Source organism: Gouania willdenowi, chromosome 15 (genome assembly GCF_900634775.1).
Source record: "Gouania willdenowi chromosome 15, fGouWil2.1, whole genome shotgun sequence".
Lineage (NCBI taxonomy): Eukaryota > Metazoa > Chordata > Actinopteri > Blenniiformes > Gobiesocidae > Gouania > Gouania willdenowi.
The window spans coordinates 13,813,559-13,835,037 of NC_041058.1; the positions used below are offsets into that span (position 1 = coordinate 13,813,559).

The window sequence follows — 21,479 nt, forward strand, 5'->3', positions numbered from 1 at the left end:
CACGACACCCTAATTAGCTGGTGTTGATATCGCCCTTCACAGTGCTAATTTGTCACCAACACCAAAATAGCTCATGGCAAACGTCAGTCTCTTAGATTTAGACAAAAACAGGGGGGAGAAAACAGAAATTCCACATTTAAATGGATGTATTTTCAACTAACTGTTGATAAATCTGAAGTAAAGAATTGGAACAGTCTCATACATAATGTAGAATTACAACAAAATAAACTATGATTTTTTCTTTTACATTTTTGTGACCTTGTTTATTTGCATTCTACAGAGCCCCCCCTGGTGACATTGGATAAAAAAATAAATAACACGTGGCCACGAGATAGTTAGCTTTGAGTGTCTATGAAAAACACTAAGTAATAAAATCCAATCCATTATTATTATTATTATTATTATTATTATTATTATTATTATTATTATTATTATTATTATCCTCCATCGGTATCTGTCAAGTTGCCCGTAGTATTTTAGTACTACTGAATTCAACCAAGACTCCAAGCTCAGAGTATGCTTTACAACCACTGTGTCCTCTTGAACAAAAGTATCCTCTTTACCTGTTCGTCACTAATGGTAAAATTGTGCCGATTAACAAGCAAATCCTTAATATCTTTATATTCTAACTTGATTTAGTAAAAAGTAAAAATCAATAAACGGATGAATATCACGTGGCCACACATTGCTATCTTGTAGCCACGGGATAATAATGCGTGGTCACGCATTATTTTTTATTTTTTAAATCCAATGTCACCAGGGGGGGCTCCATATAGCATTCAGCTCCCAATAAAGGTGAAAATAGTCTACTTGAGGAGGTGTGGCCTCAGTGAGTTTAATAGATCAGCCGTGTTCTGCAATGCCAGCTCTAACGTGCTTTATTAGCATCGCAACGACATATTCAAGAAATTGTCTTGCACATAATTACCTGGATAAGGTGCGGATATGAAATTTGTATTTGGAGGAGATGGCAGGGTTGGTTGGATACCGTTGGATATGTCTCCATTAACCTGGAGCACGGTGTTAAAGGATCTGTTTGTGGAGAGAAAATGACAGGGAGTCAGGTTGACGAGGCTGGACTGAGACAGTTAAAGGCCCCTCACTGCATAGGATAATTAATAAATAAAATACCAGGGGAGCCCCTGCCATGCCTTCCTCTATGACAGGGGCTGTCTCCAGTGCGCTAAAGCATTAAATGACCAATTTCTGTCAGACTAACTTCCAGCACGCTGCCTCAGACTCTCTCTCCTTCCCTCTTTCGGCTTGCCCTCCACACTCTCGCCGCCGCTTCTCGTCGTCTTCGTTCGCTCCCTCACTTCCTAGTTTTCTGAAGTGGGGCTGCTTTGCTCTCTTTGCTCTGAGTTTTTCAGCGACTTATGGCTCTAGTTCATTTCTGCTGAATTAATTGGTCCCTGAATGAATTCTGTTGACAGGGCAATTCATCATGTGTTTGGCCTGACAGTGACTGGGTGTTGTGTGGGAGGGGAAGCGGGTGGAGGTGTTGGGGGAATGTGTGTGTGTGTGTGTGTGATGAAGAGAGAAAGCGATAGTGGGTGAGTTCAGAGGTGGTGGGGGTTGCCTGTTGTGGCCTCCCACTTTTTTTTCTTCTTCTTCCTCTCTTTGCTCCATCTCGTCTTCCTCCTTCGTTTTCCTGAAGCTAAATGCTCTTGTTGAACTGTTTTACCAAAACAGTCCCCCCCCCTCCTCCTCCATCCCTCCCTCCCCAGACTGAGCCTCTGTCAGACAGAAGACACTCTCTCAGCTTGAAGGGGGCACACAGGTCAGTGCTACCCCATTTTACACATTTTGCCCCTTTGTTACGCCCCTGCACACTTCCTCCTCGCTGCTTGAAATGCACACACACAAACACGGGGACAACATTTGTTGGCCCACAGCTCCTCGGCTCTTTTGGAGTGTGACATAATCTGGTAGCAAGGCATAGCTTGTGCTTAATTACACTTGGTGTCACACAATGGCCATTCAAAATGATAATTCAGCTCCTGACGGAAGAAAGATCAGCATTGCTGGCTGATTTAACAGGGGTGGGAAGGAATGGTATTATAACTTATAGTTGGCAGATGAGGTCTCTGCTGAGAAACGTAGCAATTTGCGTTTCTCCAGACAGCTCCTCGACTGCTCATTATTCTAATTGCGAACTACACTACGCTTACCGGATGCACCCGAGAGCCTGAGCATCCTCTGAGCTCGAACACGGTAAAAACCTCTTTAAGCTATGTTCAGTCAATCAATGCTCACTCATTACAAACATCACAAAGTCATGTTCTTGTCGCCTGGATGGTCTCACCCGCCGACTGTGGAAATAACCTCATAATCATTGTTCTGTCAGCATCAAGATCATCAGAGACCAGGCTGAACTATGGCTTCCATACCACACGTAACACACTTATTTTTACAACCTCTACTATATGTTACATACATCGTTGCCTTTTTTTTACATTAAAGACACATCTTCAGGGACACCTACTGTGCAACGTGTGTGACACCGTACAAAAACATAGACAAGTCTTAGTTTATGACGTACTGTTCCCTAACTAAAACTCATTTGGGATTAACAGAGATAAAGAAGGCAGCATTAGAAACAATGCTGCACCCGTGCTGCCACTAATTAAAGCAGCTTCTATTGAGGGCCTGTTGATTGACACAGCCACGTTGGCCTCTCCCCTCACCAGCATCAACTATGACAGCCACATGATGAGGCTGAGGACGAGCTCCCATGCAGGCAGATGACAAGACGTCACTGCTAGACCACCATCGCTTCTCAGCAGAACAATGCCACACCATATTTTTATTTTATTTTATTTTTTTTTATTTTTTTTAACCTCTGATTACTTACAAAAAATACCAGGAAATATTGAAATCTTCAGCATTCTTCAGAGTGGTGTAAAACCTGATAACATGGCTAAAACTAATTTCAACCAAACAAGTTTTAGCTTGTTGTTAATGTTGCTTTTGATTCCAAGTACCACAAAATAAACATAACAATCATCATTTTGCAGAGTAGATTTGAGGCTATTAGTGACACAAACACAGCACCCAATGAACAATATGCATACAACAGAAGAGAGCAATGAGAATACAAAGTTAGCTTTCAATTGTTCTGTCTCTGAAGATGCTAAGGTTTAAAAGTATTTTTGAAGAGAGAAGGGGGTGATAGAAACAACCCCAAACCCAACATAATTACACAAATTTAGGATTATAAAATTTGGAAATGGTTGAGGATTTGTAACAGGGGAAGGATGTAGGAAAGATAATGTTCTGTTTATGAACACAATAATTATGTAATATTCAATTTAGTACGACTTGACAACCGTTTCGATATTATTACTATTTAAACAACACCTGCATATCCTTTTTGCTGACTTATTAATTTTTTGTTTGTTTGTTAACTTCTATTCAATTATATTCTGTTCTACACCAGGGGTTCTCAACTGGTCTCACCCTGGGACTCACAATTTGCCACAGTCATTAAATCGCGACCCACTTTGTTTTAGAATTCAATCAACCAAATTTAGTTTTCAAATATAGCTGTTGAAAACACACATATAGTCTTTTTTTTAAAACATAATATATATATATATATTTTTTTTTTTTTTTTTTTTTTGTGGTCAACATACATTTCACAGCATGCCCTTTGAAAGAAAAGTTTCTTTCAAAATAAAAGACAAGTCCAACATGAGAGACATTAGGTATTTTTTTATTTTTAACCAGCTGTCCGTGACCCACCAGTTGAGAATCGCTGTTCCGAGCTATTAGTACTGGGTTCTGTTCTCTGTAAACTTGATTCTAGGGTTTGTTTAGATTTATGACTTCCTCAGTTATCAATCAATTACTGCGTTGCAATAGGTGATGTATTCCCAAAATTACGTTGTAAAGACTTTCAAAATAATTGTTATATTTATTGGATTATTACTTTAACTATGTTAACAATGTTATGGCAAACATCTGAAACACAAATTTACCAAGAAGAAAAACTGAGCCTTTAAATAACTTTAATAATAAATAAAAATGTATAACAGCAATATTTCTAAGTTGTAATTTGGTGTCTAAACTTGAAGTTTACAAGAATTGCCTCAGACTGTGTTCATCTTGCAGCTTTTTTTTAAGAAAAGCTAAATTCTCAGTGTCTGTTGTCAGTCATTGACATGAATCATGCCAGCGAGGTCGAGCTCTGGGGCATCACCAAGTCAAGTTGACAACGAGGGTGAAGTGTTTAAGTAAATCTTGCGCCCCGTGGCGGGGGCCTCTGCTCGCCGGTTTGAGAAGCCACAAGGATGACAGGTGCTTTTCGTAATGCCTTGCTGATGAGAACCAATCACTGGGCTCCATTCTGCTGGTGTGTGTCTTTTCTTTTCATGTTGTCATCTGGCCTGCTAAAGGAAAGTTGAGCCTGACTGACAGATGCATCCGGGTTCACAGTTTATTGGTTTCTTCCAGTGAGCCAGATATGCCAATTTAGACAGGGTTGTGACAAAAAAAAGTTCCCATCTAATGGAATAATTTTACCACTGGGAATTTTCAGCTGGGAGAGGAGGGAGGGGGGGGGGGGGGTGGGTGTGTGTGTGTGCGTGTGCGTGCGTGTGTGCAGGTTTTTTTCTTCTTTAACAAGGCCTGAATGACAAACACACAGGACGGTTAGGGGTTGACAGAAACAGCAGCTTTTGATGCTTCATGGGGGATCCATGAAATAAACTAAGGGCGAGAGCAAGCAGAAAAATTGAATTACAACAGATTGTGTTGGTGTGTTTCACAGCAGATAGTGAAGCAAAGTGTAGAGTTCAACTGTGACGGAGGGGTGAAGCCTGCATCATTAAAAACACCTTTCATGTTTATTTTATAGATATAACAAAGGGATAATCTGATCTAATATCCATGACATGAAGGTGTATGTCCTTGACATCCTCAATGATACTCCTTTGAATTACTGAATCTGGTGACTGCATGTGGAGGTCATTGGACTAGAATAAACTCAGTGTAGCCTTTAAGAAATTACTTAGAGATTGTTGGAGTTTTGTGACATGAGATGTTACACTGCTAAAAGGAGCCATTAGAGGGTAATTACACTGTGGTTACAACGATACTCAAAGGCTATGGCACTGGAACAATGCTCAAGGGATGGAAAGCTGGGAAAATGAAAGGTGAAAACAGAACTCTACGATCATCTAGTTTAGTAATCTTCTAATCAAAAGGTATCAGAGTTCCTGTTTTATGTCATATTAGTTCCAGTATGATTATTTTTGCCTTCTTTTGGAAGAATATGTTATGGTTTCATTTAGGAGTGTGATGATATCTCGATACGGCGATATATCGATATATATATATTTTCGCACGATCGATTATCGATATGCTCACGCTAAGTGAGTTTCAAAACCTTTTCTGCTTTTTCACTAAAATGTGTAGGCAGGTCTTCACAGAGATTGTGTTACTGTGTTTTGAAGGAACCAATATATTGTTTACTGGAATATTGCACTATAATGGTGTCACTGGTAAGAAAGACCCTATTTTTTATTTACAGAAAGCACTATTGGAGATACTTGGTATGTTGACACTTATGTACAGAAATGTTGCACTAAAATAGTCTCAGTTCATAGGACACTTTTTCAGATATATAAAAAAAATTGTATTTTTCTTGTTATGTCATAGATTATCGTAAATTGATTTCTGACCAATTTATCGATAATCGCAGTATCGTCATATCGTGAGATAATCGTTATCGTGAGCTTTGTATCACGTATCATATCGTGAGGTACCCAGAGGTTCCCACTCCTAGTTTCATTTATTCAGACAACTGTTATCCAGGAAATCAAAAAGAAGCAAAAAATAATCTTGCTGGAATTATTATGCGGAAGTCAAAGAAGCTTCAAAGGAAACATCAAAGTGATCAGCAGATGCCTCTGACAAAGACTGGCAGTTTTCAGTCGAAACATGTCAGGAGATCAAAGTGGATTTCCTGAGGAACAGTTGTCTGAAAAAATGAAACCTTAGTATTTATGTATTACTGTTGTTGGGTCATTGTTGTTTGACTTCTGGCGTCAAGAGAAATATCTTTTTCAGACCACTCTGTGTAAAACCTCAATTAATAAATACATACATCTAAAGACAATTGATCTTTTTGTAACAAGCGGTATTTGTAGATTATGGTCCAGTTCAAAGTCACATGATTTCTGCTGCTGTCATTTCACATTTGGTAACTGTAAGTTCTTTGTGCCGTTCTGCCTGTCCATTAATCCAACACCAATGAAGCAGCAGCCGCAGCATTAGCAGTAATCCTCCCCTGGAACCTTGAACCCTGAATCCTTTTCTTATGGGGGTAATAATAAGGAGACGCCAAGTCAACGACAGACATATAAAAGAATTTATTTCTCATGTGCACAAAAAGAATTGGAATAGAACTGAAACAGAACAATGATTGAGGCCACGAGACTTTCCGTATAGATTTTCACTTTCTATGCCCATGACACGTCTCCTGTATCATTTTTACAACAGCAAAAAGACCTTTTCCCACTGAGGTACTCCACGTCCCAAAGCAAAGACTTTACCTAGATGACGGTGGCTGAAATTCTGTGCCAGTGTTTTATTTTCAGATCTTGCTGCAAGTAGAGTGAAATAAGTAAATCCCAAGTGCAATTTGTGTGAGGACGAATCTCCAGGCCTAGTTTTATTATTCAGTGCCTTCAGTGATAACCATGATACCAGACAATGTCTATGTCTTGCTGTGGTTGGCTATATGGTGAACACATGTGCTGGGGTTCAGAGAGTGGAATGAGTTTAAGAACGAGGAGTGACTGTAAATAAGCCGGTCTCTGTTTTTATATGTAGAGGCACGTATCACTGTAATTTGGATATAGTCAATAATCACAACATCTAGAAACAGCAAACAGGACAATGTGTTTGATTGTTGCCAAGGACTGGGGTTTGATTGCAGCTTTTGAGTGCAATCACACACTGGTCTTTGTAGTTCTTTTTCATTGGGGGTTGTTTTTTTTTTTTTTTTTTTTTTTTTTTTTTTAAACCAAGGTATGATTATACAGAAAGCCATAAAACTCATTGCATAGTGACATAAAACATCATCATGATGACATCATGAAATAAAATAAAATGACAACGATCAACCTATGTGATGTTAGCATAGCCATAGGTTATACAGAAGTTGTGTCTCAACTCAGAGTACAACGTCACAATAAGACACAAACGTAATGCATGTTTTTTCTGTATATCTACAAAGGGAGCCAGTACATTGACGACTGCCATGGTGTGCATGTAAGTGTGTGTACATGTGTGTGTATGTGTGTGTGCGTGTGTGTGTGTGAGAGAGAGAGAGAGAGAAAGATACATTATATTTACAGAAAAGAATTGTCTTCACATTATTCACAAATCATACCATAAAGCAGCATTTTTTTTTGCAGTAGTTGTAATATTAAGTCACTGGATTTCTCCCTTTTCATTACAGTCAAATCTAACAAATTAGACCTACATGTTCAGTGTTGACTTACTCAAAGATAATACTGCTTGAATTATGAATACATACACTGTAAATAAAATATTAAATATCAAACTAAGTCTTTGGCAAATGTAGGCAATAGTACATTCACAAAACATTTTCCAAACTGCAAAACAAGTCAGGATTTTTTCTCCCGTCCAGAATTAAATATTGTGAAAATTAAAAACCGGCATTAATTTTAGTGGGAAAACAGCTCTGTAAGGCAATTGTTATTTAACTAATTACAGTTTTTCTACACAATGGCAAACCGCGCTCTTAACCATTTAGGCATCTAGTGGTGACTTTGTAGCTGAAGGAACTATAAATTAATAGAAAGGGTTTTGATATGAAGCCAAAGAACAATAGCTTAGAGTATTCGGTTTGCTTGGATACATCATTCTTCAATTTTTGCTTTTTGTTTGTGTGCTGATGCAATAATAAAGATAATAAAGTTTAATAATTCCAAATTTAAATAAATGAACCAAATAATCTGACGTTATAAAATAATAAAAAGATAAAAATGCTATATGGTTGATTGATGGTAATAGGTTAAGTTAAATAAGTCTTGTTTACATACCAAAATGTAAAGGTTATTTTAACACGTACTGTAGCTGAACCACTTTAATTTCTTGTTTGCCACATTTGCAAAGTAGATATACATTTTTACATGGATTGTTTGTCCAGGGAATGTGGTGTTGTTCCAGGTCTAAAGAGTCAGGAAGGGACGGTGAGGCTGGTTTTAGTCTAATTTAGATGGGTAGCACTGATAGAAGCAGGGGTCAATCCCATCTACTGTTGGAGGAAGAGTATCATGAAGGGTTAAAAGGCCCGAAAAAAAACAGGTCAAGTTGCTTCACCATCAAGCTGCAGGGCTGTTCTCATCTCCACTAATTTTCTCACTTCAGGCAGAAAAATACTGCAGTCATTGCGTAAAAGAACATGAGGAACCATGATTAAAATAACAACAACAAAGAAACTAAATGAAAAACTCACGACATTTTTCCACATGGTATTCTGCACACATTTTTCGTCAATTTTAATTTTATAATATATATATTTATAGAATCTCTTAAAGTCATTTTGGAAACGATCCAGCCTGTGTCAGAGTTAGAGCGTGAGGGAGACGTTTTCGAACGCCCTCGAGTTCCTTCCAAATCCAGACTCAAAGTGTGTGACGCAGCAGCTGGGTGCGACCTCGCCCATCCCTCCTACGCGTCACGCATGACGACAGGGGTTTCATTAGGTTTCCAACTTGCTTCTCTTTGACCTCAATGTTTTTCAAACGGGGACAATACGGAGGCCGAAGCTCTGCCCCTGCAGTCTGAGCTGGTTTCCTGGGTAACTAGTGGCGGTCGTAGGCAGTGGCAGCAGTTGGAGGTGCGGAGCCACGGGATGCGGCACTATAATAATAAGGGGAACCTGAAAGTTAACAGAAGAACGAGCCGTTGGAAACCATGAGGTGAAACATCAGAAAATACTGAGTAAATGTTAGTGGAGGGAACACAGAGATCATTTTAGGCTGCATTAATGTCAGAGGTATAAAGAGCATATCCTACTCAAGTAGAAGTACTGTTACTTGATTGAAATTGTACTCAAGTACAAGGACAAGTAAGTCATACATAAAATACTTAACTGCAAGAAAAAAGTAGCTCAGTTAAATAGTACTCAAAGTAAAAGTTACTAGTTACTTTCACCCCCCACATCTTGCCACAGTTCCCTTGCATACAGTAAACATCTTGTATAAACTTAAAAAGGAAGAGATGAAATCAATTGGAACTTAAATTATTTTCCACAAAGGCATCTGTATAAAATAAAATGCCAAAATGTCAAATGTCAAAATGTACAATTTGTTTTTAAACAGAATAACACCAATTAATACAACTGATATGAAAAAATAAGTGCTAAATTTATGAAACTGAGAAATAACCATAATTCAATACTGTTTTGGCTCGTTGCATCATGTTTAATCTGGTTGGTCGGCTATGATGTGATGCATTTGATTGATATCCGGTCATTTCATTTTTTTGTAGTTTCAATAATGTCTGTTGATCATTTTAAAACAAAAAAGTAATGATTACTCAGTAACGGTTGGGTGTAGAAATGTAACAATTTACTTCTTTTAAAACGCACAGGTAAAATTGATGATTTAGAAATGTACTCAAAAAAGTACAAGTACCCATAAAAGCACTCAATTACAGTTACTTTCACCTCTGATTAATGTTCAGTTTGATATATTTTGTTATAGATCACTTACTTAGTAATGCTGGATTGCTGAACCGCCATGCTTCATTGTAGGTTGTGTACTGTGGATGTGAGTAAGGGTTTCCAGAAAAGTCTCCTCCTATAAGGGAGAAACGGTAGTTAGTGATGAGCTGCTAAGAAATATTGAATTATCAAAAAGTTCTTGTCATTTCAAGACTCCTCAATATTAATAAAAGTTTTCTTCAAAATCAAAAGTTTAATGGAAAGACTCCAGTCCCTCTGGCTCAGTTTGAAGTGTTCTCAATCCTCTGTTAAGTTTTAGGGCTTCACCGCTTGTTTCACTTGCTTTTAAAAGTAATAAAAAGGCTTCAAACTCGCTAATGTGCTCTTAGAGGATCTCATTCGCTCATCGTCCTCACTTCCCTGAGCAGGTCGCTGTTGGAAGGACGAGTGGCTGTGGGGATATCAGAGCGCAATGATGAGGGTCCACAGGTTTCCTCTTTTATGAGACCATAAAGGCTGGGTTTTATATGAAGCTGCTGAAGAATGCCCTTTGCTTTAACAGTGTTTAGGGCTGGTCACTAAATCTTACTCATTGACCACTGAAAGAAATAAAAACACCTACAAGCCATGAATCAAGGTGATATTTGTGTCTATTTTGGCTTAGAGTATTCATAGGCACTCTTCAGTGGCAAAAAAGTCACAACATACTTTTCTACGTTTGGTTTAAGCCAGTGGTTCCCAATCTTTTTTGACCCGTGTACCCCCCTTCGCATTTTTGTCAAATCATGTATAGCCACTCTTCATATCATAAGTATTCTCTCATTAATTTCAGATGCTTTTTCATTTGTGGAACAGCGGGCTCTCCTAAACCCCTAAATGTGTCTCCAACATTGGTTCCCTGAGGCTTAATCTGCAAATTCAAAACGATGAGTGGAATTTAGTTCAACTACAACTTTTATGTAGTAAGTAAATATAGTCTCCTTTGTAAAATGTAGCTCATTATTGTCTCCTATTGTCAGAAGTGTGAGAAAAAGGCCTCTACGGCATAAAATAATACTGTTTCAATAAATTACAAGAAAATCTAGTATTTTATTGAGCAATAGCTCCCTGTGTTTGCGGTGAGTTGTTGGGAAATTTCATGTTTCAATAACGCTTTGAGATGACTATTGTTGTAATTTGCGCTGTATAAATACAATTGAATTGAATTGAATTTGTCTGAAAAATAGCCTAAAAAGGAACTAGGAACATTTCCCTATTATTATCAAATTAATTGTTAAATCTTTCCGAGTCCCCCCTGCAATATGCTCATGTACCCCTGTTTGGGAACCACTGGTTTAAGCCCACACGCACAGGGGATGTTGCTTTGATTTCCGGTCATTGGGAGTGTTACACATCTCCAAGCCTTCGAGGCATTTTGCTTTTGGAGAGATCTACACATGCTGACAGCTTTAGCATCCTCACTGGTGCTTGTGTAACTTGAGCTCATCCCTGAGAGAGATAGTGATTTAAATATTTACAGGCCCTCCACGCCTCTGTGTTTTGACCCTTAACTGTTAGCTGTGAACCTGAACTGCAGGTTAAGTAGAGGGGAAAGAGATACGCTCTGCAGCCCAGAGTGTCCGGGGAGGCGAGGAGAGCAGCAAAAGCAGTGTTTATCGACGGGGCTGGTGAGAGTGTGCCGTGTGGACACGGCGAGGGTAATGAGCGCTGGGAGATGGAGTGTAACTGAGAGGAACTGTCCTATCTCATGGCCACTGATTGTGGTGATCGCCTATCGAGTTCATCTAATGCCCTCATCCACAGCCGCTAACCGCATGCTAACCGCAGTCTAACAATGCTAAAACAAGCTTGTTTCAATCCTCGCCGTCTCCACAGCAAAACTTACTCTTTAGAGTACATGTGTACCGTTGAGCGACCTCGACTTAGACAAGAGCACTTGAAGGGGACTTTCTAATTAAAATGAAGGCCCTAACGGTAAAATTAATGACACCATAAAAAAAGGAAGAAGCATCACCTACCAGGAACCATTCCGGCAAGTGTGGAGGTGGGGTAGCTGCCTTGTCCTGTCGGGGGGACGTGAGGCGGGTAGCCTGGTAATGTGGTGCTCGCCATGTCTCGACCTGCAGTTACACAGAAAGAAGCCCCATTTTACACCCATGTCCAGATACAAAGAAGTTTGAAAGAGCTTGAAAGTATTTTTACAAAAGAAAGGAGATTGAAAAATTACAAAAGGTAAGTCGAAGGTAAAAGGTAAGTTGTTTGCCTCAAGTTCCACGTTCTCTTATTTCTGAATCCAAGTACCCTCACGCATTTTAAAGAATCTCATTTTGTAAATAAGTTGAATGAAATAGTATTTAGTTCCTCCTGAATAGATCAATTTTACAGTTTTTATCATTTCCGGTCATCTCCCATCTGGTGGGACCAAGACTGACTATTGTAATTTTAGTTAATTTAGATCATTAGTTCATTTAGATCATTTCGTCATTATTATTATGATGATGATAATTTTTAGCTAAAAATAAACATTGTAAAACTCTATATTTACCCCCTAGCGGTACATGTACCCGCATTTGAGAATTGTTGCTCTAAAATACGTTGATTATTTAATCAATTATCATAATATAAATGCATTTTATTTCTTGCTTATTGTTCATGAATTTACAAAAAAGGTGGTATATCTCATTCTAGAAATGAGTTTGGATAGTTATCACTCTTTTGTTGCTAAGTCGTTGGTACAGAATTTATTTTCCATTTAGGAAATTATTAATTGAAAATCCAGAACAAAGACATAGCACTTTTGTTCTGAAAAAACCTAAAACAAACGGGAGCATCAGGCCTATTGACGCTCTCCCTGATCTCTGCCCCACATTTCCTCCTTTAATTAACGGTGACAGAATGGAGGCTGAAGGGGCATTAGGGGGCACATGGCAGTCAGATACAGGGTTCAACGCAGGCCCTGCGTCACCCCTACATTTCTGCTTTTGCAACCCCCTCCATTAGGCCTCCTCGGGCCCCCAGACTCAGGGCCTGTCACTAGGCTAAAAGAGACTGGGAGGCCTTTTGTTAGTGCGAGAGATGAGCAAGGGGTCAGATGTGGAGGAAAGCAGGATAAAAGAGGGAGAGCGAGCAGCCTTTGGTAATGAGGGCCAAACAGACAGTTCGGGTCCTGCATACGCAACAGGGGGCACAAAGCAACCTGAGAGCCTATGGCTTTAAATTAAATTTAAATCAACTGCAGACAATGACAGTGATTGTTTACTTTTTGAATTTGAGGTGGCCTTTTGGGTAAAGCTGTACCTGCTATAAATGGCTGGCTGGCATGCTGGCTGTAGGTACCATGGGCCTGTGCAAGGTAGCAGGGAGTAGGCGCATCTACAGAAAGGCTGGACTGGAAGGGCAAGATGTCAGCTAGAGCACAATCCCCAACAGAGGAAGGGGTGAAGGGGGCAAAGGATGCCTCATGAGGCTCCCGCTTTACACACATGGAGGGTGGATATGACGGGTGAGAGTCTGGCAGGTGAAAAAAGAAAAGAAAAGAAAAAACTAAATGAAATGATGCAGACGTACACCTGCACAGGTGCAGGATTCCTGTCATTCACTCCCATATATAGTTTGATTAGTGTGTAGCCTACGAGAGCCCAACCGATATGGGATATTTAGGGTCAATGCTAATACCGATATTGGGTTTTAAAAAAAAAACGATATTCGATTTATTGGCCTATATATATATATATATATATATAATAAAATTGATATACACAGGATATATACTGTACACCTGGGGTGTGAAACTCATTTTAGTTCAAGGGCCAAATAAAGACCAGTTGGATCACAAGTGGGCCGCAGGTTTTAGGTGGGAAAACAAACAATTTCCACAATAATGTGCCTAAGTTTGCACTTCCAGTGATAAATTAGACATAAATTATAGAAGCCTTCAACAATATCTAAACAATAAGTGACAGATACTTAAATGTCCTTTGATTTATTTATTTGTGGACAGTTTTATTTAATTTTGGCAGATTTTGTGGAATAATTTGAGAAAAATTGCAGGATTTTGGAAAAATGTTGAGTTCTTTCAAAATGAATTAGTTTGTAATTTACACAATGATTCACATTTTCCCTGTTATTTTCACTTTCTCCTGCGAGCCAAATCGGTTGCTCTGAAGTGCCGTGTTTGGCCCCCGGGCCTTGAGTTTGACACATATGCTGTACATGAACACGAATTCCTATAATACCCAAAAAATATGATTTGAGACAAAGAAGCAAAACACTACTAAATTAAAATAAGAAACTTTAATTAGTAAAAGTGTCAACATAAGATTTGTAAAGTCACTAGTAAAGGATGGCAAAGTTATCAAAAGTAAAATGTAAAAAAAAATTATTAAAAAATGAAGTTGTTCAAATCTCAAATATCGAACATTGGTAATTGAAAAAGGCAGAATGTAACAAAACATTGAACTAGCGCATTTTTCCCTGTGTTGTAATTTTTAATCAATACTGTTGGTATGGAGAAAACACAGACAGATAGAATAAAGGTAATACATCAATTACAACTGAATAATTGGCTGAACAATTGGTAAAGCTAAAATCGGCCCCATTAATCGGTCACATGGATTAATCGGCCGGGCTCGAGCGTGTACTGAACATACAATCAGTAATAGTAGTTTTACTTACGTTAATAAATAATCAAGCTTAAATGTATCAAAATTCCCTTACATGTTTTTACAAAACAAATATCCTCTCCCAGCTGCTTTTTTACAATAAAAATCACTCCCACAAATAATAAAACCATCAGCTCACAGACACTTCAGCCCCTCTGCACTTTGATCTAATTTAGCTGATGAGTGTTGGCATCTTTCATTTCTCCGACTCAGCCTCTTCAACCTATGCAATCAATGTGAGCTCTGTGTCCTATGCCATGCTGCATAGCTCGTTCTGTACGCTGGGGCCTGTGGGGAGAGATGGCTCTTTTCTGAAACCACGATAGCCTCATTAGCTGCGTTCCATCATTGTTGATTTACAACAGGACTGTGTGTTGCAATTCCTCATTAAGGTAAAGGCTAGACTAAGAATGTGGGACTCAACACTGTCAGCCCTAAAAAGCTAATACTAGAGAATCAGTGGGACTCACTGTTCATCCACAGAGTAAAATTATAGCAGCTCTTTCAAATGTCATTTTCTATTTCTATACATCAACAGTAAGTTTAGACAGAGAAGCAGCAATTACAGGGAACATGTTCATCTAATACAAATGTCTACAGTGTGAACAACATAACCCTCAGTGTAGAGTTTCAATATAATGCTAGATAATTAAAAAGAGTACCGTAGTTGCTTTGAATATCTGTCATAAATGTTAATATTCTTATAAGTGGGCTTCAGAATTAATTGCCTGGCCCGAAACTCGTCTCATCCACAATTCAAATAGCTAATGTTGTCATTGTATTGGAAACAGCTGCAGTGTATGGAGATGATGGTAAATCCCATGTGCTTAGCTCTTTTCTTTAGTTAATTATAACTAACGTGGAGTCTGTTGGAGCCTTTAAGGCTCAAAGAGCTTTAAAAGGTCTGCGCAATCTGTGGTTTTAAGCATAAAACACAGTCAAAAAATATGCATTAACTGATATAAGACACCAACACAGTAAAACAATGCTCAGCTTCTCTCTGGAAACCATGAAAGGAAAATCCAACACTCACCTAAATCTAATAAATAACCAATTTACCCCATGTTTTAGTCACAGCAAGCAATAAACATAACATTTTCCATCACAGCAGGCCACGAGTCTGCATTCAAAGCTACCTGAGGACTCAGATTGAAACAACTTTTTCTAGGAGGGCCAAAGCTACAAGTTTCCGAACAAAAAAAACAGTCCAATTATCAAGTGTTAAAGGTAGACAACTAAGACACCTTGTTTAAGTGAGTGTTGTTCACGCAGGGACAGTTTATTTTGACTTTTGTTTCACCATCTTGTTTTCACGTTACACAGCTCAGCTGCCCTTCAGGACATTATATGAGCTTACAATAAAGAATGGAGGAGCCAAACCGGAGGTGAAGGCTGTTTATATTCTATCAGAGCTTTCCTGTGTACCAACGTCTGTTTTCTCAATGCCTTAAGCAACCGTTGTCAAACAGTCAGGGGTTACAACGCAACAACAACCGATACAAATGCTGCGTTCAAGACCACTGAACTCTGAAACTAATCAGACATGGTGTTGCTTATTGTCCTGGAGACGAGGCTGCGCCTGAGTAAAGAGAGCCTGTCAAATCACAAGCCTTGATGATGGAGATGGAAAATAAACTCGGGGGGTCCTTGGGGACTTTTCTTTCCAGCAAACACATCTTAGACATTAGAAAGATGGTATAGAGTTCTCCAACATCTGTCTGTGCTCCAGCACTGACACAACATCTACAGACCCCATCAACCATAGAAATGGACTGCTGAGAACCTGCAACAACCCTCAGGGCGATGCTTGTAGTTATTGTTACGGCAGAGTTCTCTCTAGTGAGCATTTCATGTTTAAATGTGCACTGAGGAACTTTGCTGCTCAAACTATTTACTCTTGTTTTGAAAGACTGACAGTCAGTCAGTGGAAAACTGTCTGTTTCCCACAGTTTGCTCAAAGGCAAACTTTGTTTTAACGCAATCAGAGAAAGTCACAAGAGAAGAACTTTACAGGAAATGTTATGCACAGTTTAGTTGAATGTTGGCTTTACTGTGAGGACATGAAAAACAACCTGTGAGAGTTTAGGCAGATTGGATTGTGTTGAAGTGTAATTATTAATTTCTCAACTTCTATACACGCTGATCAATACAATAATAGGCAGCTAAGTACAGATAAACTACGTTGATCTGCTGACCACTAAAAACAAACAGATTGACTGCACAAAACGAGTTTTCAGTCATCCATTCATCTTCTACAGTCTTTACATTCTGTACGAGGTCAAATGTGTTTTATAGCCTCCAACAGTGGTTCTCAAACGTTTTTGGCTCAAGTACCCCCTTTCTCTTATTTCTGAATCCAAGTACCCCCTTTGTCCGACTAGAACATTAGAACATTCTAATCAAGATGGTGTCATTTTGTGTATTTTGTTGTTTGTCTGTTCTTTTTATTATTCAGTAATTTTTTTCTCTTTTTGTTGTCGTTGTATGTTGTTGGTATTATTGTTTGGTTGTTTCTTATGTCATTTTGTGTGTTGATGGTAATAGTGAATATTTTTCTCTCTTAGTGTGTGTATTTGTTGTCATTATGTGCATGTTGTTGTTGTTTTGTTCTTTTTATTATTCAGTATATTATTCTCTTATTTTGTGTGCTTTTGTTATTGTTTCGTGAGTTGCTGGTTATATTTAGTATGATTATCATTTTTAACTAAAAATAAACATTATAAAACCCCATTATTTTAATTATTTAATTTATTAATTTTCCTCACACACTCTCTGTAGTGCCAATGCGTACCCCTAGGGGTAAACGTACCCCTATTTGAGAAATACTGGCCGACACCCAATAGGTAGAACACCAGTTTGTTGCAGGACTAATACAAACATATTCATCATAACATATATTCCCTCTTATGGTCAATGGTTTGGTTACTCCAGTCACCCAGATGTTTCATGCATATGGATAACATGCAAAAAACCCAGGGCCAGCAGTCTTTGAACCTACAATCTCTCATAAGCAACATAAAATAAAATGACAACTTTAGATTTTAAACCAAACAAAACTTCTTCTCACACTGGTATCCAACTTTTTGTAAAATAAAGATATATGCATGTTCCTTTTTACCTTAATCTGTGAAAACAACTTGATGGCTACTTCCAATAAAACATCTGCAGGATCTTCTGAAGCACTATAGTACATCTCCCTCTGATTTTGCTCCCTTTGTCCACCCTTCACACATTAGGATATTGTTTCCCAAATTGGGGCACGAGATTTTTTTAATGAGCTCTTAAGAATGGTCACAAATTTTACCTTTTTTCAATAAATATTACATTTTGTTGCAATGGGGGCCCAGAAAATGTTTAATCCTCAAAGGGGGCACAACAGAAAAAGTTTGAGAACCACTGCATTAGGGTATGGAGAGGGGAAACTAAGGATGACTGCCACAGTTTTCATAAGCACCCCTCGAATGCAAAACCGTGCACTTCATTAATCATTCATCTTTAATAGCTTATGCAAATTCCAGGACATAAAAATCAACAAGATCAATAACTGTGTGGATTTTAATTGGGAGCCGAAAACGTTTGAAGATCGGATATAATCTCACAACTCCATCCAGCATGAGAACATCATTTATTGATAAATGGATCGCATCCAAAGTGAGGAGGGTAATGTATTATTTTTCAGCTTTGACATCTATTTCTTTTTAAGATTTCCTAATATAAGTATATACTAATATATATGTACAATTAAATGAACGGCTGGGGGAAAACCTGCATATTAGCTTTGCTGCTCAAATGCATTTAAAATGACTTCTACCAAAACATGTGGTTATCAGTGATAACTAACAAACTTTGATTTAGTTTTTGTCATAGTCTTTTGACTTAAATACAATGTAGTTTTAGTCATCAGGAAAAAATATTCAATTACATTTATCAACATGAAATGGGAAATATTTGATGAGATCAATGCCCAACACCACATAATTAGATTTTGTCCCATGTGACAAAATTATACATTTGTTTTTATCAGTTGACGAAAAGTTTTTCTTGACATGTTTTTTTTTTTTTCACAGTGTAGTCATTGTCACTTAAAAAAATTAGTTTGAACGTGACAAAAACTTTTAGTCCACTAAATATATATATATATATGTTTATATTTCACTTAAATAAAATTGTTATCAGTTCACCTTGTCTTTATGCGATCCAAGGCCCTCACGTGTATCGATTTTGGAGGCCCCAGGACCCCAGGTGGCTTGGAGGCCACCTGCTATGAGTGTGCTCTGCAGAGCGAGACCACTTTCATCGGATCCCGGCATAAAAGACAAAAACACACCTTTCTTCTCCTGAGGCCCAACTTTCTGGGCTAAAGCTACCTCCCACATATTCAGGACTAAAAAAAGGACTCTTTCTTTTCCCTTTGCTCTTTCCCTGAGTCTGAGGCTGGACTAATGGGATCATATGAGAAGCTCTACTACAGTTTTCAATCATGCTGTCCTCTTCTCTACTTACACACACACACACACACACACACACACAATGCACACTCATATAGTGATACAATGATTCCCACTACATATTTATAGAGCTTTTATTAAAACACTGGTAGAACATTTGGAAGTCAGTAAACTAGGATTCCCTGTCAAAATAAATGCACTCAATTCATGTCAGCATGGACAGTACAACTCAAGATCTGCCTAAAATATATATATATAAATCTTTTAAACGTTAACCAACATGTTCCACCACCACGTCTATTGCATTTCAACTCGACCTGCTTGACAGTCAGCAGATCATTGAGTATTTGTGAAGTTTTTTTCCATTTTCTCTCAGTCCTTGTCCATTTGCACTGCAGCCAGTCGGCCCATAGCGCCGTTTCAGCCATTGTCAATCAACAGGCTATGATAGCTTTTGATGACAATGGCGTGTCACGACCAAAACGGCAGCTGCCTCTTATGAGAAGTGCTCCCAGTCAATCTGTTGGCAGGCCAATCCTGGCTAACACAGTAGCCAGTTAGGAGCAATGTGAAGACCTGAAGGAATTTATACACAGGGAACTTGTGAAGAGTGTTTCATGTTGGGATTTTATATTATTTAAAAATATAAAATATGCTGAATGTGGAGAAGTTAAACTTTTATAGAAAGGAAAGGGTGGAATAATTCATATTAGGGTAAAATTGTTGAATTTAGCTAAATGACCATGAGCACACATTTTATTCATATTATTGTTGATTTAATGTTTTTACTGCTGATTTTAATGTTTTTACTGCTGATTTTAATGTTCATGTTGATTTTTAAACTGTTAAATGTTTTCTGTTGCACTTTTTAATCATGTACAGCACATTGATATGCCTTGTGTATGAAATGTGCGATACAAATACATTTGCCTTGCCTTTGTCAATTACAGCTGGTAAAAAAAAAAAAAAAAAACTTAAAATGAATAACTATTTAAAGTTTCATAGTTTGCAGACTACATGCTCTTAGAATAGCCTTGTTCCAGATTTGCATAGTTATGAGTGAGCAGTGCAGCATGGCTCAGATTGTACCTGTCACAACAGAGTAGCTCTGGGAAACGCTGGAGGCCAGTTCGGAGCTGGCGCTGGTGGAGAGGCTTGGCTTCACATCCTCCAGTCCAGCATTCAGAGACGGAAGGGCATACTCGTTTGCCTGCAGAGGAAAACATGTGTGAGCAGGTGGTAGTGAAAGCAGCCAATTCACATATGCTTTATTAAATTTCACATTCCACCAGACCAGGTCATGCTCTTGTTAGTATCTCGACTGTGTTGCATATGAGCCCATTTTGGACCTGAGATTTGGAGCAGATTTGCCAGTTTAGGTGGGAATATATAAGTTATGTATGACTGAAGCCTCTGGTTTGAAAGAGGAAGCCATCGGTGATCTCCCAGCTGTGTTTTCCTTTGAATCTTCCTGAAAATGTTGCGAACATCAACTTTTTTTCCCTCCCTGTGCTTTACCAAGACCTGTGATGATGCATGCATGCATTAAGGCTTGTCTGAAGGAAAAGGCAGAGGAGGAGAGACGGATGAGAGAGGGATTGGGAGAGGAGTGAAAGGACGGGGTGTCAGCTGGCTCTTTGTGCTCCACTGCAGTCATCCCTGTGACCAGTCAAGGGAGGAGACATTCAGGGCTTTGTTACAGGAGAGACATGTGGTGTGTTTTTTAAAGGAGAGTACAAACCTCAAAATCAGCCTTTGTTTTTTTGCCTTGAGTGAAAACATATACAAGTAGAATGAAAAAATATTTTATTTATTTAGTAGTTTTTCTCTAACATTTAAAGGCCTTTGTTATGGGTTTTGCAACCTATTACTGTTCTTACTTTATATTGGTGGAAAACTCTAAGAGGATGAATCACTAACTCTTCTAAATTGTTTGCTTTCCTAATCCTAGGCTAATATGCTGCTACTGGTTGTGATGAATCTTGTTTGTTAATGAGATGACACTTCCTGACCTGACTCTTCTTTCAAAGGATAAGTGTGTGTGCTTAGAGTTGTATCTGCAAGTGTTTGTTTCGGAGTGTGCATCTGTTTGTCTCAATGGGTTTGGGGGTCCCACAGGACCATGCCGGTGACCCCGGTCTTGTCTGCCTCTATGCCAGATAAACTCTAATTGTCTTCTTACAACTGTTCCCTGGCACTAGGCTGGATGTTCCTCTCTATTCTGCAGGGCCTCTGCAGCACAAGGGCCATTTTGTCATGCAGATGGGCTGAGGCTAGGACTGGGCAGGACTGGGCGGAGGGCGAGTGGTGAGCACAGAGGGGCCTTAATGGTTGGGCCACATGGCTGACAGAAGTGTGGGAGGGATGAGGCCTATTCAGCCTGGCCTCTTCAAAATGGCTTTTTAATGCCCTGACGCAGACACCAGACAAGCCCTTAATAGCCTAATATCCCACCTTTTCACCAGTTCAAGAAAAGCATGGGTTGCTGGAAATGGAGAGAAAAAGGGAGGTGTGCGGAAAGAGAGGAAAGCCGTCTGATTAATATTACATCAAATTAAAACTGATTTTTCTGGACCATTCTAACACCGTTTTTCTCCCCCCTTCTTGCCTTTTTAATACCTTCTCCTCCACTCTTTGTGATTGCAAGTCATTTCCAATTCGTTTTGG

The 21,479-nt window shown here is 38.8% G+C and overlaps 1 protein-coding gene across 6 annotated transcripts in view; it reads right to left on the reverse strand.

Moving 5' to 3' along the window:
• Positions 1-6,996: 6,996 nt before the first annotated feature.
• Positions 6,997-21,479, reverse strand: part of pax2a (paired box 2a) — a 28,965-nt gene continuing 14,482 nt past the window's right edge. For 3 of the 6 annotated variants that reach the window (XM_028469072.1, XM_028469071.1, XM_028469073.1), the window contains exons 8-12: positions 19,902-20,022; positions 13,001-13,213; positions 11,722-11,823; positions 9,753-9,839; positions 6,997-8,917 (exon numbers count right to left, since the gene is read on the reverse strand). In XM_028469072.1, the coding sequence (XP_028324873.1) occupies positions 8,841-8,917; positions 9,753-9,839; positions 11,722-11,823; positions 13,001-13,213; positions 19,902-20,022 (600 nt within the window). In that variant the 3' untranslated portion in view covers positions 6,997-8,840. The remainder of the gene's footprint in view (positions 8,918-9,752; positions 9,840-11,721; positions 11,824-13,000; positions 13,214-19,901; positions 20,023-21,479) is intronic. The other 3 variants (XM_028469076.1, XM_028469075.1, XM_028469077.1) reach the window with 2 other exon arrangements.